This window comes from Numenius arquata, chromosome Z, assembly GCF_964106895.1.
Source record: "Numenius arquata chromosome Z, bNumArq3.hap1.1, whole genome shotgun sequence".
Lineage (NCBI taxonomy): Eukaryota > Metazoa > Chordata > Aves > Charadriiformes > Scolopacidae > Numenius > Numenius arquata.
The window spans coordinates 26,041,192-26,062,903 of NC_133616.1; the positions used below are offsets into that span (position 1 = coordinate 26,041,192).

Sequence of the window (21,712 nt, forward strand, 5' to 3'; positions counted from 1 at the left end):
TGCATGGTTTGAAAAACAGAGAGAGATGATTTCTAAGGACAGCTGATATGAATTCTCAGATTTTGCTGTAGATTAGAGCAACATTTTAAAATATTAGGAAATAAGTAAATGTCTGGTTTTCTCTGGTGAAGACCCAATTCTCCAGCAGTCTACTCTGGTTTTTGATCCTTTAAAACTCAAGATGTAGGATGTAGTCTGACATGGCACGACTGAGAGGTGTCTCCCTCAAGTGACATTACTGGAAGAGCATCAACAGTTACTGTGACTGTTTTGTGGTAATTATAATGAGGCATTTCCATTCAAGGGAAAGAAACCCATGATGGCTGTTACTGTGCAAAGGGCACAACACAATGCGAAGGGCAGGACAAAGATGGAAGTAAAGTAATTGCCATCAGGTAATATGGCAATGGTCAGGAATATTCACACTGGGACTTTTACACTCTCTGTAAAAGCTGTAACTTTCCAGACACAGTGCTACAAAGAAAAAAGCTGTCAGAGATCATAAAACAAAACCAAAATGCTGTTGTCTATAGAAGACAACTACTGAGGACAACTGCGCTTATAGCAGCCATGCACTCTTAATAAACCCTGTATTGGTAACGGCTTTTGTCAAATTCATTTGCTTTATACAATGACTCAGTTTCAATCAGAAGTGTACAAGTTCCTGAAAGGCAAGCAAGTCAAAAAGCTGCTTCAGAAAAATATTGTGACAATCCATTTCACCCCCCTTTTTTTTTTCGCTGCAAGATAAAAAGTATTGATTGTGAACTGTAACCTTTTGGAAATGAGTTCAGTTCTCAGGATGAAAAGGTTGGACTCCACTAATATAAATTATATCAGAAGATGGATAGAAGGGCATTTTAATGAACACAGATTATTCCTCAGACAGGAAAGGAAAGGGGGAAAGATGCACATAGGAAAATAAGACAGTAAAAAGAAATTAGAGGAAACTTTGCTCAGACAACTTCTAATCACCCTGTTACATTTTATGGCCTTCCACACATAAACTTCTGCTGTTAGTCTAGGCTACCGGCTAGTACTGTAACTGTGAGCCTGGAGGTCACTGTGACGTACCGACATTGACCGGGAGCCAAGGACATTTGTAACCTGGATTACTAGATGCAACAAACGAGCTGATGGCATGGGCCATACTTTGTATTTTAAACATCTGCGCCCAAGGCACAGCGGTGGGCTGGCAAGCACAGCTCTCTACCTCCGGGCAAACCAGGCCCCGGCACTCCGAGGGGGCCCGGCACTCCGAGGGGGCCCGGCGCTGGCAGGGGACGTGGAGCCACAGCTTCTCCTGGAGCTCCCCCGGAGGGACGCCGAGCGAGGCTGGCTTCCGCGGGCTCCTCTCGCCCGGTCTCTGGGCCCGGGGAGGGCCGCCGGGTAGGAGCGGAGGGAGAACGGGGCCGGTAAGGGGCGAGGCTGGAAACGGCGGCAGTCCCGAGGCCGCGGGGAGGCAACAGCCTGGCTCCCGCGGCCGCCGCGGCTGCCGTCTTTCCGGGGCCGGGCGGCAAAGCCCGAGGCACCGCCACACAGGTCCGGGCCCCGCCGGCTCCTCGTGCCCCTCTGGCGTCAGCGCTGGGCCGCGTTGCCGTAGCAACGGGCAGGGCGGGCCGAGATAGGGGCGAGTTCCGCCCCGGCCAGTCGGCCCCTCCTACCTGCCACGTGACGCGCCCGCCCCGCCGTGCTGGCGCGTGCCCGCCGCCGCTTCCGGGGGGAGGGCCGGGCCGGTAAGTTTGGCGGAGCGGGTGGGGAGCACCGGCGGCGACATGTCCGGCAACGGGCTCAGCTACAGCGAGCAGGGGGGAGAGGTGGCGTCCGAGCTGGCGCAGGAGGCGACGTCCACCACGAGCCCTTCGGCTCCCGCGGCCTTCGGGCTCTTCAGCAGCGACACCAAGAAGTAAGGGGGGGGGGGCGGGCCGGGCCAGGGGGGCAGCGGCGGGGGCCCGTCCCTCAGAGTCCGAGCGGGTCCCGCTCCGGGTTGTTGGGAAGGTGAGCGGTGACCAGTTCCCTGGGCGGTGCTGGGCTGGCGGGACCCTGTCCTCAGGCTCCGAGCGCGGGGGGGGGCAGGGGCAGGGGCAGCTCCAGGGGGCGGTGGTGGGGAAGCGGTGCCTTTGTTGCCCGCTTTTACCCGTTTATGACACCCTGGAAAAGTTTGCTTGCTTACCTTTCAGGTGCTCATCGCGGGATGAGTAATCTGTAAAGTTTTTTTTCTTGTTTTGTTTGAAAAACTGCTTACCATTTTTCCTCTGTTTTGATATCTAACCATCCTGGCATTAGTTTAATTTTTCCTTCAAATGTATTTAAAAAAAAAAAAAAAAAGTGCTTAGAACTATTTGTGGGAGTTGTAGTTGATCGTGGTGAGGTGGCCAGCTTGGAGTGGGTCTTAACAGTCTTGTGGCTTGGTCAGAAGTTAAAATGAGGAAATGGCGGAGGGAAAAAAACCAACCAAAGTGCACTGGTTCAAAAAGCCTTCAGCTCCTTAAAGGAAAAGTGAATTGGAGAGGAAAAAAATGTGTCTAAATGGAAGGATCAAGAGGTTTGCTAAGCTGGAATTGTGTCCTACAACAAATTGGAAATCTATTCCAAGAGCAACCAATAAAAAGCACCATAAACTAAGGTCTCATGTACATTAGAAAATCAATCAGTTCTTCTTCAGTTTGATTGTTCTGCACAAAGAGAACATCCATGCTCTAGAAACCTTGACTGATGTGTTTATTTTTGTGCCACACCAAAGTAAATCACAACAACATGAAGCTGCTGTCACTGTGATGCTTAGCTCTGTGAGACAGCAGCTGATGGGCCTCCTCACTTAGCCAGACAAGTCGCATTTTTCTTCCCCTGCTATTCCACTAAATACTTTGCTTTTTCATTCTGTTCCAGTTAAAATTTTCACTGCTCTACCACAGATGCTCCTCTGCTGACTTGTCTCCTGTAGCTAGTATATGTTGTTTGCACTCTTCCTTTCCTGTCCCCTTCCACAGAAACAACTTTGCACTTGATTTCTTAACCATTGTTTTGCTGCCTCTTTTCCACAGAGGGGGGTCATTGGTCATGGCCATAATTCTTTGCGTAACTCATTTAATCTTAGATTTCAGACTGTTTTGCAGGTGAAGTGTAGCTCTCCATGTTTTATCATGGAGATGATGCAGAATCTGAAGTGACTAATTCTACTGGAGGCTGCCCAGTGGTCAGGGGGATATATAGCGCTGGGGTCCTGAGAAGTTTTGTACACATGTATGTATGTGATTGTCTTTCAATATGGAAGAACCAGAATAGTTTGTGATATGCATGCGTGCCTTAATTAATTAATTGCTCCTCCAGGCTTGCTCTTAAACTTACAGGAGGGGAGACAAGATCCGTCCTCTAAAGGAAGAGCTTGAGAGGAAAGCAGGCATTGGTCTCTGTGGTCCTTTTTGGCTGATGAACAAATTCTTGTTGAAATAGGAAGTTATCCACAATTCAGGCCTGTGTGGGTAAACTCTGAGCATAGACTGGATAATTGAGGAACAGACACTGTGCAGTGAAGATTATGAAACTTGTCTGGAAAAGCCACTGGACTGCAAGTGAGGGTTATGGTTAGAAACGCAGACTGTGTTGCAGTCTGCTTGGAAAATCCATATAAGCATATAGTGTGGAAGTCATATAGTCCACTCTAGTAATAGCCCAAAAATTCCTTATTGAGAAGCAGACAAAATTTCCTTTCCTTAGAGCTGAAATGGAAATCTTCTTGCAATAGGGACTGTAGCCCAGATGGAGGATATTGTATCTTTTGGTGGTTTGGTGTTCTTTAAACTGGGCAGACCAGTTCCCTCCCTGCTGGGCATACAGAGAAGTGCAAGATGTGTCTCTGTGTCTTGCATATTAGATTCTGGGGATATTTCCAATGGTGAAAATAAAATTACTGTTATGGCTTTTCAGAGTTTGTTGGCTGAACTCTCTTGATTGTTACTCAACACTGTTAAATATGATCTTAGCTATGCTTGTGTCCCATGTTATTGTGACATTTCAGTGCTTTGCGAACTTTTTTTGTTGCTGAGGAAGAGGGCTTCTTCCTTAGACCTACTGATGATACAAGAAGTACCTCTTGTCAGCAGAGGGGCAGATGCATAATATTACAGCCCAGAATGTTGCTCCAGTAACTAATTGTTTGACCAGATGCCTGCACTTGCCGGTTGCCAGTTAGTCTGAACAATATAATGTGGTTAAAGTATAAATGTTAAGATGTTACTGTAAACACTTTCTTTAAAAAATTCCAGTCTCTTTTCTTTAAGTTGTCTGTCTTCTGTTTGTCATGAGGAGGAAGTAAGCAAGCCAAAATGCTTTTGAAATAAGCAAATTGTTTATTAGAATAGACTGTCTTCAGTCTTAGAGTATTGTTTATGTAGAATGGCCTATGACAAGTTGCATACAGATGCAGAAATGAGTATCAGTAGACTTAAATCTGACCTTAAAGTTGACCTAATATAAATTATATGTCCTGTCTTGTTTTTAGCATCTCAGTAGAAATACTCAGCTGAAGTACTTATTATGGAAAAGTTCTGAACACCCCTTGGTGTCAAAAGCCCATGTCTTATTCTCTTGCTAAAGCTGCCTTTTTTACCTTTAGCAATTCTATGATTTATTCATTAACTTTCAATTACAAATCGAATCTTCAATTCAGTTAATGAATGTAGTATTTTCTCAGCATATTAGTGTTGTAGTTTGGTTGAGAGACATGCTATCACGATTCAAGGCACTGAGATACTTTCAAATTTACGATGTGGTGACGTCTTAAACATGAGTAAGTGGGAAGTTTGACTGTTAGAAGATCAATAAAGAGGAAATAATCACTGAAATAAACAGTTATCTTAATATAAACAAAGTGCAATAAGTTGCATGCACCATGTGCAAATAATATGTTTCTCATTAGTTAATATATTGTATGGATCAAATGCAGTGAGAAAGAAATGGAGATTGTAAAAAGACATGTTTTGTCTGCTTCTATAAATGTTCATGACAAAAGAAGTGTGGAAAGGAAGAGGTATTTCTGCTCTATTATGTAAAATATTATTAAGTACAATGTATACATAAGAAACTCTTTTCTTACTGCCTTTGACCAAACTGGGACTGTTCTCTAATAAGAGATTTCACAACAAATAGATGAGATTGCGGCTAGCTTTTTCTGTGAGTATTGAATTGTTAGTAAAGAGGCAAATATAACTTGCTTATTTGGTATGTATGTGGATCTTGTGTTCAGAGGACAGAGGTGTTCATCCTGTTAAATATCTCAATAACTCAAATATTAAAAGATCTTGTGTACCTGAGATGAGTCAGTCTAAACTGTTACATTGCTGGAGATGCCTGTTCCTCTTCTTTCTCTCTACCTTTTCTATGCGAGTCACATGAGTTGACATGTGTGGTATTCCTTTATACAACTTGTGTAGTTACCTTTTAGGAATTTATTTGTGTGTTCAGGTAGATGCTCTGACACCTGTCTGCAAACTGGTTATGTTCCAGACATAGGTCAGTCTAGGTGCTCCAGATGTACATTGTTCACGTGCCCCACATGTCTGAAAAAAAGAAGAAAAAGGATCAGGTTGTGGGCCACCAGGATAATGGAAATGGTCTGTAGACAAGTCTTTGCCCGTAACAAGACTTCTCAGCAGAAAATTAGTACCCCTGGTAAGAGCGCAGGGGTCACGTAAATGTTATGGACAAGCTGAATCCAGTATGTGGACCTCAAGCTATTTCTCCATGGTCTAGATTGATGGAATCCATGAAATGAGCTCTGCCTACTTGGAAGACTGTCAAAATCATATTTATAGTGTAGAGAGATACCGTTTGATGCACATCACCTAAAATAAGAAGTTATTTTTTATAGTTACACTGTGTACTGTTGCTCTATGTAGAGGGATGAAAAGTTGAAGCACGTTCCAACTCTTAAGAAAACCTGGAGAGATAACTAGATAGTAACACAGAATCCATGTTAATTGCATACATTGGGGTGCAGCTATTACTGCCTACAGTTAATTGCAGGTGGACAGAGCATTTTCATCTATATTAATTATACTTTAAACAAAATTTACCTGTACGTCATATTAAAATATAATAATGTTTGGTCCTTGGAAATGATACGGTTTCAGCAATAAAACTAGCTGTTGTTGTATCTAAACCAAGTGTAAAAACTTACAGGTAACCCACATGAGTAACATCAGTAGATACCAATTGATAAGTGCAGTATTGAAGCAGATGGCAAAACTTATAATATGCATTTTCAACTTTTCTGATTTGCATCTTTAAACTGTATTCCTGCCAAGCAAAATACATTTGTAATTTATTAGACTTTTTTTCCTGCAGATCTGGCTTATGCATTCTGTTGAGCTATTCATCAGAAATCTCAGCAGGGCTGCAAACCCTTTTTTTTTTTTTTTTTTTTTTGCTGAGATTTGCACAAGCCTGTTTTGCAGAGAGCTAGAGAGCTGATCTAAGGTGGTGATTTCATTAAGATACTCATTCCCCAGTTCTCTGTGTGGAAGACTTTTCCAAATTCATCAGAGCTAACAACTTGCTTTCAACAGCTGCCAGAAATGTTGTTGGAGTCTTAAATTGATCTAGTTTTGCCTTGGCATATCCTGTTCAACCAGTCATGGAAAGCTTGTACATAGACTGCCATTTGTGAAATTCTTGGAGGAGACTCCAGCCCTAATACTCAAACTTGATGCATGCCCTAGCTCGTTGGCACAACGACTTCCTTTCGCCATCTGTTGTAATGGCACTATGCCCACTGATATGGTGATACGCCAACTTCAGAAGGATGTACAAGCCAGCAAAGATGAATGGTTTGGGTGAACTGATGACTCTACAAGAGTAGATGTTGCATTGATGTTGGCGGTAGCAGCAACTTACAGGTGTTCATGCATTGAGTTGCTCAAGCATTGTTCAGGTATTATATTTTCACGACAGAGAACCAGGAAGATTCATTATTCAGTTTCAACTATACACTTTTCTATATGTTTCCTCACTGAGAAGGGTGAGTCTGTACCTAAACCATCCAAATGGCTATTGGCAAAGCAATCATTAAATGAGTTAAATTATGTTACTGGTCAGATTATAGCTGATCTTGTTCTTCTCTGTGGCTCTCAGCCTCCCAGGATACTATAGTTATCCTGATTTTCCTCACATTTCTGCTATCTGTCCTTTGAAAATTTGCTTTCTGGGTAGTACGTTTGTTTTTCAGATTGAAAAATTAGGGGTGGCTGAAAAGGAACGAGATTATTTCTTATTTCAATTTCTCTTTAAATCACAGTACAGCTACACTCATAGGTAAATGATTTGAGTCTCCCTTGAAATAATAGTTGAATTCTATGTTGGTGTTGTGAATTGGCAATAAATATAAATAGCCTTTTAATGGAAGAGGACGGCAATACTGAATAGCACCACAAGATGTCATTCAAACAGTTTGTGGTATAGAATCAAACACAGTGAAGCTTAGATTTCTTAATTTCCTGCTAGAGGAAGACCCCAAATCAAAAACAAAATAAACTTGAATTGCAGCATGTACTTGCTGCTGTTTTAGCTTCATGTTAGTGGCTCTGAAATCAATTTACAGTTTCTCTTTAGGTGTTAAATTTAAACTTGTTTAGAGTTTATGCAATAGCCTGAGCTAGGCTAAGCCAATTTATTTTAAGGACTTTGCAGTGCCAGTGAAATGTAAAACTGATTTTTTTTTTAATTTATTATTTTTAAAAATTTTTTTAAATTGTTGGGGGGGACATGGGACCTTCCATAAGCCATCAGTACTACTCCGGTGTCAAGATCAAAGGTCAAGCTGCTCTGTCAGTGTGGATTTTCCACTTTAAACCTGGTAATATTCACAGTATTTTAAACTCCATGTTGGACCATTTTGCTGTGCTGCAGGCAAAAAAAATTAAATCTTAGTATGTCGTGGTTAAAAGTATGTCATCTGGACTGAAGTCTCCTAAAGACTTTGAACACAAGAACAATGCAGTTGGTGTGATGTAACTGAAAGTGTGCAGTGGATGGAGAACTTAAAACAAGAAACGAATTATTAGAATTCTGTTGAATGGGACTTTTGTATCTTTTGTTCTTGTTCTGTAACAGGTGGGTCCATAATATCAGAACTGGTGAAACTTGCTTACTCCCCTACAGTGGATTTGTTTGCCTTTCCCTGTATCTTAGAATCATAGAACCGTTTGGGTTGCAAGGGACCTTTAAAGGTCTTCTAGTCCAACACCCCTGCAGTAAGTAAGGACATCTTCAATTAGATTAGGTTGCTCAGAGCCCTGTCCAACCTGACCTTGAATGTTTCCAGGGATGGAGCATCTACCACCTCTCTGGGCAACCCGTTTCAGTGTCTCACTACCCTCATTGTATAAAACTTCTTCCTTATAATCTAGAATGAATCTACCCTCTTTTAGTTTAAAACCATTACCCCTTATCCTATCACTACAAGCCCTACTAAAGTATTTGTCCTCATCTTTCTTACAAGCCCCTTTGAAGTACTGAAAGGCCGCTATAAGGTCTCCCTGAAGCCTTCTCTTCTCCAGGCTGAACAATCCCAACTCTCTCAGCCTTTCCTCATAGGAGAGGTGCTCCTGCCCTCTGATCATTTTTCCTCCTCTGAACCTGTTCCAACAGGGCCACATCCTTCCTGTGCTGAGGGCCCCAGAGCTGGACACAGTACTCCAGGTGGGGTCTCACCAGAGCAGAGTAGAGGGACAGAATCACCTCCCTGGACCTGCTGGCCACACTTCTTTTGGTGCAGCCCAGGATGCGGTTGCTTTTCTGGCATTCAAGCACACGTTGTTGGCTCATGTCCAGCTTTTCATCCACCAGGACACCCACGTCCTCCTTGGCAGGGCTGTTCTCAATCTCATCTTGCAGTACTCTCAAAATTTACCATGTAACACAGCACTGTCCTTGTATATGAAGAGTCTCTGTCGCACCACGAGTTTATTTGTTTGAAATTCTTTCCCCTTTCTTAGAGTGATTAAAAGTGTTCTGGGTTTTGGGGTATATAGACAGCATGGAGAATCATAATTAAATCATAATTAAGTTCTTATTTTGTAAAACAACAGCCTGATAAACTCACAGGTGTAAAGATTTTGTAGCTAAAGAATTATTGTTACATTGCCAGCTGGGCTTTGGTTGCAGTTTTGATACTTATGAAACTTCTGCTTTTTACAGAGAAAGCCTTATGAATAGTGAGTGGCTTCTTCCAGTAACTGAATACATTAGAACTTAGCAAATGCTGACAATTTATGGGTTTCATCTTATGGTGTTGCTAAAAAGAATAGGAGATATAATAAATGCATATCTTACCAGGGCGGAATACAACAGTTTTTCAGAATATGTAGATGCAGTGGCAAATAATATACCACAGACTATGGATTAGTATTTTAGTATGGCTAAAGTTTTGTGATAGTTCCTTTGAGAAGACAAAGTAACAGAGAGAGGCCCAGATTTATCACTCACATAGTTGGTTTAAACCTTAGTGATGTACAGTTATGCTGGTCTTCTCTTGTTTTCTGTAGAAGCGGGTAATGTTGCTTAACAGAATCTGAAATCCTAGTCTTAATCTGAGCAAGATGCCAGTTTTAGTTGTCCTGGTGGACAAATTGACCATGAGCCAGTAATGTGCTCTTGTGGCCAAGAAGGCCAATGACCTCCTGGGGTCCATTAAAAAGAGCGTGACCAGCAGGTAGAGGGAGGTCATCCTGCCTGTCTACTCTGCCCTGGTGAGGCCACATTTAGACTACTGTGTCCAGTTCTCGGCTCCCCAGTTCAAGAAAGACAAGGAACTACTGGGAAGAGTTCAGCAGAGGGCTACAAAGATGATCAAGGGACTGAAGCATCTCTCTTACACACCCAGGTCTTTCAGCTTTTCCTCCTGTTTATCCTGGAGAAGATAAGACTGAGAGGGGATCACATCAATGCTTATAAATGTCTAAAGGGCTGCTGCCAAGAGGATGGGGCCAGACTCTTTCCAGTGGTGCCCAGTGGCAGAACAAGGGGCAATGGGGACAAACTGGAACACAGGAAGTTCCATCTCAACGTGAGGAAAAAATTATTTACTTTGAGGGTGCCGGAGCACCGGAATAGGCTGCCCACAGAGGTTGTGGAGTCTCCTTCTCTGGAGATATTCAAAACCTGTGTGGATGGGTTCCTGTCCAGCCTGCTCTAGGTGACCCTGCTTTGGCAGGGGGGTTGGACTAGATGGTCTCCAGAGGTCCGTTGCAACCCTTACCAGTCTGTGATACTGTGATAATATTTCTAATTGCAGTCCATACCAGTGCTTTCAAGTGGAAACTTTTTTAAGACAGTAGGGCTGTGTTATATAGTGGTTGACACTGGACTACGACTCAGGGAAATCTCAGTGCTTTCTTAGATACGGCAGTGGGCACAGAAGTGGAAATCTTTTTGTTTTTTCTTTTTCCCTCTCAGAAAATCATTTCACCTCTTCTCTCTCTCAGTGAAAACGGACTCAGAGACTATATATTTACTCTTAGAAAGGTTTTTTTGCTCCTATTGTTGTTAGGACCATTACTGTCCTGCTTAGTATAGCTCCATATTATTTGTGAACTGTCAGATTAGGCTTCTTTAAATCTGGCTTTGCGAAGCTTATATTTCATTCATCTATAATATGTATCTAACTCTGTAAGGCTAAAATTACCCTCAAAATTTTAGCAGGGAGAGGCAAAGGTTTTGATGCAGCTGCAAGGTTGCTTGCATTTTCCTGAGCTCCTGGCAGGTGGACATATGTGATAAAGAAATTATTTGTCTAACATTGTGTACTGAAGAGCTGTCACTTCAGAATAACTAATGAGCATAGAAACACGAACAGCATGTAAGTCTTGCATTTATGATTTCTGTTTTGAGGGATTTTACTTAAGGATTGAAATTCCTTAAGATCTTCTTAATGGTCACAAGGTGAAAATATTTTTGTACTGTACCATAAACTATATTATGAAAAACTGAAATGCATTTGGCTTTCCCATTATTCATTGAGGCTGCTGATAAGAGTTGTTTTTGGAGGGAAATGACCTTTGAAATCTGCGTAGGATATTTGTTTCTGGAAGTTAAAACAGCAAGGGAGTGGGTATCCTGTTACTTAATAAGATTTGCTTTCTTTGAGTAGACTTCAGTCACAGCAGGCAAGCTTGGTTGAGTGCAGTCATTTTTTTTATTTTTTATTTTTTTTAAATACTGTACTTAATGGAACGAAATTCTACAATGCTGGGTAAAATAACTGAGGTGTCTTGCACTATTAAATCTGCTCTTAAAGGGCAAAACTTTGAGGTTACACTGAAGCCATATCTAACTGTAGAAGAGAAAAGTCTTGCTGCTGCTGATCCATATGAATGTATGGAGCAGTATTTTACTCTGTAAGTATCTAATGCTTGCTAATCCTGGATTATAATTTGTTAGAAAAGAAAAAAAAAATTCATATTTTCATGTAACAATTAATTTCCAAATGGATTCATCAAGAATGTGTGGTTTTCTCCTATTTTTCTTTTTTTTTTTTCCTCCTGCTGCTTTTTTCTTAGGGAAGCAAGGCTGACTATAAGCAGGTCTTCATGTCTTAATTTATCTGGTTTCTGTTTTCCTTATTAACATTTCAAAATGTTTTAATTTGAAATGTGTGATAGAATATTTTCTATAAGCAGTTAGAAGTACATTTAATCATGAAATACTTTTGTCTTCACATCTTAAGTTCACCTTTTGCCTTTTTAATTTGTATTTATTACCCTGGTAACTCATGCTCATTCTGTGATTATTGTCTGCTTTTGTCATTTCCAACTTCTGGGAAGCAGTCTTCAGCATGTACATGAGTCTTGTGCTGTGTAACTTCCTCCATTTTTGCTACTTGACCGTCAAGTTCAAATTATGTTTTCCACATTTTCTACTTTTCACTTGAAAACTTTTGACGTATTCTTATTTTTTTCATGTTAGCTTTTTTGTTATTTATTGTATTAGGTATGCTTTGAATCTTAAGCAGTTGCTACAACTATGTACAACTATGTCTTAGTCATGCAATACTCTTTGGTTCTTTAGTCAGATGCTAATTTTTTTGAAGTGTTGTTTATTGGTTTATTTATTTATTAGCCAATTGGCTTTATTGGTTTATTTATTTATTAGCCAATTGGCTTTATTGGTTGTGCCAAGGAATCAAAGCATCCTCCTACCAATTATATGAGAACTAGGTGATCACAGTTTAGTAATATTACCCTGTGCTTTAGCTTTTACTGATGTCTCTCAATTTGTACATGATGATGTGAAATAATGGCAGGAAACTGGAAGCAAGAGTAGAGGACTAGAAGTAACTTTGTAAATCAAGTCCAGTCATCTGCTGTGTAACTGGTAACTGTGTCATAGTTTCTTTCACAAGCTAAGCTTAAAAGGTAAGGATTGAGACTTAAACAGAAGCAATTAGAATTCTATCTCTGAAATGTTTGTATCCAACTAGAGCAAAGTCTCAGGCAGGGTGCTTCAGGCTGATAAAAAATAACCGAGATGTACTTGGTATCCTATGAGGAATAGGTGGACAGGAATGATCAGCAAAATAAGCTATCTCTGTGACCAAGAATGATGGGAATAAAGAGAGCTGCCAAAAGTTAAACCAAGCTAGCCATCCTAAAAAGTGAATTACAAACAGAACTACACAGAGAGATTAAAAGGCAAAAAAAAACCCGAATTATTAAAGATATTTTAAGTACAACCCTACCAACAAATACCTGATTTCTGATATCAAAAATAAGGATGTAGAGCTGAGGGAGAAATGTGGAGTGGCTGAAAGGAGTGTTAGGCTATAGAGATGAACACAAGCATGCTTGAAGTGAAATCAGAAAACCAGAGAGCTTCATGTGGAGGGAGTTGTGCCTTTATCCCAGGGAGCTGGGAGAAGGGCAATAGGAGGTGGTCTGTGAAATCACAGCTTTAGTTACTTTTAACAGATCTGTCAACATGGGGTAATACTACAAGAAGGTGGTACACTGGATGTTACCACTTGCCATGGAGAAGGCGGCCAGCTATAGACAAATTGATTTCAACAGTATCCAAAACTACAGAACAAAGTTGCACAGGAAGTATTATTAAAGACTGAAGCAAACAACTAGATAAACATAGCAACAGAAGACTGTTCAAACTTTGAACACTTCCAGAAGTAACTGAAAACAGTAAAAACCTTTGAGTGTGATGCAGACAAAATAAGGAGGTCCTAGTGATATTTGGGAAACGGTGCTGAAGCAGGTGAGAAAATCAAAAACTTTTTTCTTTTAAAGATAATACTTAAATATTAAGCTGTCAAATGAAGCCAGTATTTACAACAGGCCATCTGTATTAGATTGCTGTAGTATTTCATGAAACACTTGGTTTTGGAAAAGCTATTAGACTCAGTTGGAAGTTGCATGTAGGTATCTGCATCCTGAATTTTGTGTTTGATTTTTACTTCTGGCTTACTAGGAAAAAAATTTGTTTGGTTTTTTCCCCATCTGGTTGTAGTTCTTAATCTTGTGGGTGTATACTGAAGTGTATGGGCAGTGGGGATTTCTCATGGAGGAGCACGGAATAGACGCAGTACTGGGTCTGAAAATACAAGGAAAATCTCTGTTAGAGTGACTCTGTCCTTTGCAAGCAGGAAAAATGCTATTTAAAGGTTTACAAAGAAATGGATGACTACATTTTTGTCTCATTGTAACTTACTCTGGCTTTGTCTTAAATCTCTTTTTTTCTCCCCATCTGAAATTCTGAGGGCAGTAATAAATTAAAATATACCTAGGTTTTGCATTCACTTTTGAAATCCTGTCTGGATTTCTATGTTGCCCTTCACTATGTGAAAGCTCACAGAGTTTGTGAACTTGGGAATTTTTCAGAGTTCTTTGTAATATTGCAAGTGTCTCTTCTTGAGCCATTGTTTGCTTTGTATTTTTTAGTACTCAAGCAATCTAGACAGTACAAAATGCTGTTTCTTCAAAAAAAATCTGGTTTTTTTTTTTGGTAAACTTTCAGGGGTTTGTAGATGCAAAAAGATCACAGCCTAACTGCATTTAAAAAGCCAAGCAGGGTGAGGTTTCTTATCAGTGGTGGCTAATGAGAAGCCATATCTGTGAGAATATCCTTATTGACTTAATATTTTTGTGTGAGAATTTTATTTCAGCTGTGAAAAGTGCTTGGACACTATATGTGGCTAATCATCGGGCTATCTTAATATTATGGCATGTAGAATAGATATACTACAGATCTGAGGCTTTTAATCCTGAGGATAGGAGATAGCAATTTACAGTCTAGAAAGGCAGATGAAAACATAAAGTTATATACTTGATTCTCATTGAAATGCAGCCCATATTGAAGTCTACCGTTGGGCTTTTCAGTGATTCACGTAAGCTGATACACAAACTTGTCAACCTCAAGCTGGCCCTCGCTGAGGGAAAAGGGAGGAGTGAAGACTTCAACCTTCCAACCAAGATTCAGCAAACAGTGGATTAAAGTTGCATGGGCTTGCATTGTGGTTGGAATCTGATAGATTCTTTTGCTAAACACTTCATTATACTAGGCCAGCATGTTAACAAATATGATTTAAAAGTGGGCAAGAAGGAACAGTGCTTCCCCTTAAGTTGTTGAATTGATGCAAGAATATAAAAATGGTGTTCTGGTTTTGTTTTTTTTTTTTTTTTCTAATTAATGCTTTACTGTGTTTCTACCTTAGAAATGAAGACCTAAAGCAAATGTTGGAAAGCAGTAAAGATTCTGCAAAGCTGGATGCTATGAAAAGAATTGTTGGGGTATGTGTTTTTTATTATTGTTTTTATTTGTTAGGATATCTGTGGGTTTTATTGTTACTATTTATTAGTATTATTTCTTGGATGTGAATACTGGTTTAGCTTTACAGATCCTGTACCAAGTCAGCATTTGAATCTCTAAACGTTGTTTAGAAGCTACTGTGAAATCCTTAATTTGGAATTTGGTGTAAAAATTGCTGTATAGAAATATATGCAGTCATATACTTTAAAAATATTTATGTAATGGTGCTAATATGCCTGTAAATAACTGTTTTCAGTAGGGAGGCGAGATCTTAAATAGGAAAGTGTTTCATCAGAGAAGCTTCAATCGCTGTCTTAATTCAGCAGACAGGAAACAACAGAAATTTGCAGGAGTAAAATGACAAATTGCATTTACTATTTTTACTTTTTAGATTTTATAAGGATTTTTTTTTTTTAATTAACCATCTCATCTGTATATTTAACTAAGTATTTCAGGTGAACCGTGTACCCATAGAGGTGATTAAATAATATTCCTTCAGTCTCCTCTGGATGTGCTGTTTTGTTTTGCTTGTTTTTTATGTGGGTTATACTATCTAAGCATGTACTGAAGTGAGTAGGTACAGGTTGTAACATGCAACTGTGTTCTTGCCTCTGACTCTAGAGCTAGCGATTTCTCCATTACGCTCTAGTGATGAAGATTTTACTCAAGCTGATTTTCTTCTGCTTTTGACTTTGATCCTAGTTGTGCTAGAGACATCAATTACCTGTTAGATCTGGGTAATCTATCAATTATTATTTCATAACACCGTTTTTTTTGTGTGTGCATGAAAGGTTTCTTGGTTCGTCTTCTCCAGCATGATGTGGGATTCCTCAGGGTTTGAGCAGTGAGAGTCTGGTGGACAGAGGTGCTGTTGCAAGCAGTCATGGCCTTTAGAAGTGCCATGATTTCAACTTACAGTAACTTACATTCTCCTGCTTCCCTCAGGAAAGAATTATTTTTTATTTTTTTTTCTGGCTATTACTGTGGGCAGGAGGGCTGGGGGGAGTTGTTTGTTGCTCCCTTGGTTTTCTTTTTCAAAGGGTGGCCAGATCTCTTTATCTGTATTTGGAAACTGTTGCAACTGAATGTGTATGCATATGTATGTGGGGGAATTAGAAACTATTAAATTGGGTCAGCTTTAAATTTTAAAACAAATCTTTACTAGATTGATATTTTTTTTTTTTTAATTTTTTTTTTTCCATCCAAACAATGCTCTTATTATAAATGAGTCCTCAAAGAGCAAATGCACTCATTATAAATATCTGCTGCTGCAGTGTATTCAGACCACTCTTCACAGATGTTTCTTTAATTTCCTAGAAGTATATGGTATGATAAAGCTGTAGATGTGTAGTTAGCACTGAGAGCTGTGGTCCTTGATAGTCTTAGGCTGAGGTGATCAGGCTCCATAGCTCTTCAGCAAGGGAAGGCATAACTGAACTGAGCACATTCTTTCTTCTGCTACCCCATTTCCCAGTTCCAGATTTTTGTTCTTTTATAAGTTCCCAGTCCTTGGTTTCTGCGCAAGGCTGGAAGAACACTACTTTCCAGGATGACAGCAGGTACCTTCTGTTTCTTGGATATTTCTTCCCTCCTTAGCTGCTGCTTCTTTTCTTAAAACAGAAGCAGCCTTCTAGCTTATAAGGTTGACCATAACTTGACGGCAAGGGAGTTTTTTGAATTACTAAATCCTCTGTTTTCAATCCATTCCATATTTTCAAGGTATGTGCTGTTATCCTGTGTTTAAACTATGTTTTGTAACAGACAGCTGGTACCAACCTCTGGTTCACATAACAAACTGAAACAATGAGCTTTACAGGCCAGGCCTGGGACCTTGCATGATTAGCATAAGACCTTCTAGCAGTAGTGACAATGTTCTTGCTGGGCACAAAGATTCTTGTGTGTTACCAATTGTGTGCTTACATTTAAAGAGTTCTCAGGGATGAGATAGGTTTTGCAGAAATGAAAGGCTTCCTCAAGCCTTATTTTTAGAGGAAAAAGGAACTCTGTTCTCAGAGTATTGTTTAATGTGTCTCCCTGGCATGCATGTTTTCACTAATTTTAGTTAGAGGAAAAAGCTGTGCATACCCATAGTTTTCTTTCTCTTTTAGTAGACTTCAAGAGGCTGAACCTTAATTTGTCCATATAGCTGTGATGGAAAAGTTCCAGGAGAACACTGCTTACAGCTTCTTTTGCTGCTGCTTCCTCCTTTAAGGTGGTTTGCAAACTCTCTCCTGGGAAGGAGAATATTAATTGCAAATAAAACCAAATACATCTTGCAGAGAGTGACTTTTAGCAACATAATTTCAAGCACAGGAACAGTCCAGTTTTCATCTTTCCAGTTGTAAGAAACCTCTTAGATGAAGGTGTCTAAGCCTGCCTTCAGCTAAAATACATAAGTGTGACTAATGATCAGTGACGTTTTTTGGTTTGGGGTTGTTTTTTTGTTTGGTGTGGTTTTTTTTTAGTCAGTATGTTATTTTTTTATGTTTCTTCCTTACATGCATGCTGTAAAAATAATTGCAGTCTTTGGAAGATTACAAGTAACACTGGCGGTTTAGAAAAAAATTTGAAGTGTGTGCAGAACCAAGTTTATGTTATGCTTTAACATACACTGATATTACAACAACCAAGATGTTCTTGTTACGAGGTCTTGAAACCTGTCTAAACTTCTCATCTGGGGAAAAAATCTCAGTGGAATATTGCTCCTAAAGATTTTATAGCATAAATTTAGGAAACAAATTCACATGCCTGATTTCCCACAGAGAATTTTATCTGTGTCTGTGTGTGTCTCATGGGGGAAGAAGAAAAAAAAGTTTAGTATACCCTGACAATAAGTAGTATTTATTCTAGAATGAAAGTTTCTGTCTGTGCAGGAACTCCAGTTACATAAGACAATTGGAGAATGTCTAGGCACAGCAACAAAAATGACATGATAGACCTTAGTCTTGGAAAGAACCATTATGTTCTTTCAGGTTAATGATCCATGGGCTAAGGAGGATTTACACTAATCGTTATGACTTAATGAGTCAAAATACACTCTTTTAAAAGACCCTAAATACATATTTACATGGTACACTGGAGCTATTATGGTTGATCAGTTAAATAATGCAAGTAATGCATAGAGTCATACTGTTACAGCCTATCAGGAAAGTCTAAGTCTATTCTAGTTTTGAATAACATAACTTCTGTTGCATCAAGATGAGAAGACTGATAATATTTTATTGTTATACTTTTCTGCAGTGCATCTTGCTACTAAGTTCTACTTGACTGTGGTCATTCTGAATGTGCCATTTATTACAAAGACCCCCCTGTCCTGACATGAGTGGTTTAATTTAGATTCTTAGTTAGAGCCCCTTGAAACATGTACAATGTGCTTGCCTCTTAGTTTGTCACTTCCTGTGCTTTAATAGAGCTGCAAGAATAGTTTAAGATGTTAAGTTGGTTAAATTGTAATGTCATGCTGGACAGCTGCTCTTAAACCCTTTTGAAAAGCTTACTCGGCTTGAACTATAACCACCTTCTTTTTTCTTCTAGTGTCTTTCTTCTCATCTCTGAATATACAGTTTGTTGCGGTGTCGCCTGGTTTTGTGTTTTCTTGTTTTTGTTGCATGAGATCCTAGGTCTTCATGTCCTTAAAGTGTTTTGTCAATGAAATACACTAACAGGCCTGTGAGTTAGGAGTTTGAAGTTTAATCAGCTGTATCATGTTGAGTAATGGTGGGAATGTGTGATGGTTATGAACAACAGCAACTGCAGCTGCAGAACCCATGTTCCTGTGTTGGATCCCGGCATATTTGCTTGTCTTAGTGAGCTCTTGTCCTTTCTGATTAGATTGATGTTTGGCTGACTGGATCCTGCTCTTGACCATAGCTGGGGGTTCTCTCAGTCTGTCTGTAATCAGCAACACTTAGTTGATATAACATGTTCCTGGAAATTCCATCTTTTGCAGCTTGAAGTCCGGGCAGACGTTCTGCTGGAATTAGATCTAAGAAATAAGAGAGTTGTGCAGCTGTAGTGTATACTGAAGTATTTTATTCCTTCTAACATACTTGGTTTCTTATACATAACTTCCTCCTTAAGCTGTTCGTACAAGGGCTGAAGTTAAACTGGGATTTTGTCATTTGTGCTATTGAGACAATTTTATTGTTTACCACATGCACTCGTTTCAGGTTTCTCTGAGATCAAATATGAAAACTTCCTTCATTTTTTTTAAAAAAAATATCACAGTGAGTTGACTGATCTTTTACCTTGCTGTTTTTTTGTTTTGTATAGACACTTTAAGGCCTTTTGTGTTTAACTTGCCATGGAAAGCAACCATACTTTTTTTTTTGAGTGAAATGTCTGTATTATTTTTTTCCTTCTTGGTTCAGTTGCACACCAAGATTGTTCCGGGCAAAAGGAACAGGACTTAAACTGGTATAACTTTTCCTAATGTTTTTTTGTTGTTTTTATTGGGATGAAGGTTTTTTTGGATAGCAGCTTCCAACAGGTAATTCTGTAAAGTTTTCAGGTTAGCAAGACCTTTGGGTGAAGTCCGGTTCATTGATTCCAGACACACTCCAAACCTCATAACCAGCCAGTTCTCGGCAGCTTTGTTGTATTGACAGTATCCTGTAAAATCTAATACTTAACAAAAAAGTCAGACTTTATCCTCAACTTCGTAGCATTCAGGTTTTAAATAAATCTGGAATAAAGGCTTGTTTCTTTAGGAAAAAATAAAAACAACCTACAAACCAAACAACAAACAACCTAAAAACCCTGAAAAGCCAACACTAATAAATTATATTATATTACTAAGATTTGTGTGTCTTTTTTTTTTTTATATAGATGATTGCAAATGGAAAAAATGCTTCTGAGCTGTTTCCTGCCGTTGTGAAGAATGTTGCCAGTAAAAATATTGAGGTATTCCTATAGCTCATTAAGCATGCTGTTATGGAAGATCTCTTTATGAAAATTTTACCTAATTGTATTTGGACTTCAACATAAACCATAAAATGTCTAGGATTTTTAAATATAATTTCTCAGGGTTAATGTTAATGACAACATTATGGTAGTAGTTTAATATGTAAATTAAAGGAACCTACTCGGTCATTTGGAGGGAGGAATAATAAATATTTACATTTATAAAATTGATTGATTATGGAAAGTTTGTGGAAGTGTGTGGCAGTAAGTCTTAGGAAAGGTACTGTAGTTTCTTTGAGGCGTGGTGCTGCTTGCGAAGTTTGAGACGGGATTGTGCTACATTGTATTTGAAAATGTCTATTGCAGATCAAGGCTAAGAGGTAAGGATTGGGTAAAAAAGTTGTGTTCTAATTGTGTATTTATAAAGGGAGTGTCTCAGCGTTAGAATTGCAGAATGAGATAACTTTAACTTAGTTAAACAAGTCTTTGTATGTATTCATGGTTGGACAAAATGTGATGTTACTAATGAAGTGTGTATAAAATAATTTTTTGTTTCACATTACTTAAATGTTGGTTCTTTTGATAATTTAGTGTAGAGAATATATTTAATGCTGAATTTAAGGCAACAAAAATGGTTGCTTTTTCCCTGGTTTAAGGCACTGACGATTTTATTTCCTTCAATAACAACTTCAGCAAACTCCTGTCTCTCTCTAATGTGCTGTAATAGAGCAAGTCACAGATACGTTTGTTTTCTTCCTTATTTTACACAGATTGATAGTAATAGTCAAGTTTGAGTCTAATTTTAGCTTTAAGGAAGTTGTTCTTATTTAGCTACTACTTTAAAACTTTGGTTTTTTCCATTCTTTGAAAATACATATATTTGGTTGAGGCCAAATACTGAGCTCTGGTAAGTCAAGGAGGCATAAGTCTGCAAAGATGACAATTCAGTGTCTTTCAGAATTTACCATATTAAAATAATTTTAGAAATTGTAACTGTACTTTTAGTAATAGGTGATAAAAAGAAATGGGGTAAAGAGTCATGCTTAGACTAGTTAAATATTCTCTTCCTCTTTAACTTGTATTTGTAAGGTATGAGTACTGTTAAGTCCAGTTTTGAACAGAGATACTATTCAAAGCACTCCTCTTTGGTGTAAGGTATTATTCATCTTGAGTGCTTTTAACTGTTAGGGCTGGAACCACTAGCCCAACAGAGGCAAGACTGTCCCAGCTTCAGGCTTCCAGCCCAACCAGTAGTAAGGCTGGGAGTGTGTTCCTGGTAGGTGTGCAGACGCACACATATGTTTTGTGTATATACACACATGTAAGAAGTACATATGTATAGAGTACTCGAATGTAAACAGCACCAGCAGCTTGGCAGTTCAAGATTAAGGTCTGCTAGTAGGAATGTATGTATGGAGATGTGTACATTGTGGATCCATCCAACAGCTGGACTCAGACATGGTCTGCCCAGTGGCTGGCCCCTGGATCTCAGTCACCTCCATTGCTGGCACCTGGACCTAGGCCTGCAGCCTCAGGGGCTCATATTTCAGTTGCTAGTACAAACTACTGTACACATACAAACACATGTAAAGCAGGACTCCCCTGATCACCCTCTACCCCATCATGGTCTTGGCCTTAGACACAGAGGTGTATGTGCAAATGTGCACACAAAACTGGACCTGGCCAGAACTCCCATAGTCCTCTACTAGCCAACCACTTGTGGTTATGCCCTTAGAAAGATGAACACAAACACATGGTTCTTGCCCCTAGAGACCCACAGACCATCTGTTTTTTCTGGCAGCTGGATGGCACTCCCCGGGTCTATGCCATAGCCAGTTCCACAGTTCCTGTGGTCTTGCCCTTAAATACCCACACCTTCACCTAGCTCCTTCCCGGGCCACTTCACCTACTCACTGCCTAGTGCAGTTTGATCCATTGGTACCCTTGCACGCTTTCCAGTCACTGGCAGCAGAAACACATGGGCTTGCACTTGGTTTCACAT

General features: G+C 39.5%; 1 protein-coding gene across 2 annotated transcripts in view; it reads left to right on the forward strand.

Moving 5' to 3' along the window:
- Window positions 1-1,718: 1,718 nt before the first annotated feature.
- Window positions 1,719-21,712, forward strand: part of AP3B1 (adaptor related protein complex 3 subunit beta 1) — a 160,504-nt gene continuing 140,510 nt past the window's right edge. Inside the window, exons 1-3 of one of the 2 annotated variants that reach the window (XM_074166857.1) lie at window positions 1,719-1,906; window positions 14,714-14,789; window positions 19,636-19,710. In XM_074166857.1, the coding sequence (XP_074022958.1) occupies window positions 1,776-1,906; window positions 14,714-14,789; window positions 19,636-19,710 (282 nt within the window). In that variant the 5' untranslated portion in view covers window positions 1,719-1,775. The remainder of the gene's footprint in view (window positions 1,907-14,713; window positions 14,790-19,635; window positions 19,711-21,712) is intronic. The other variant, XM_074166859.1, reaches the window with a different exon arrangement.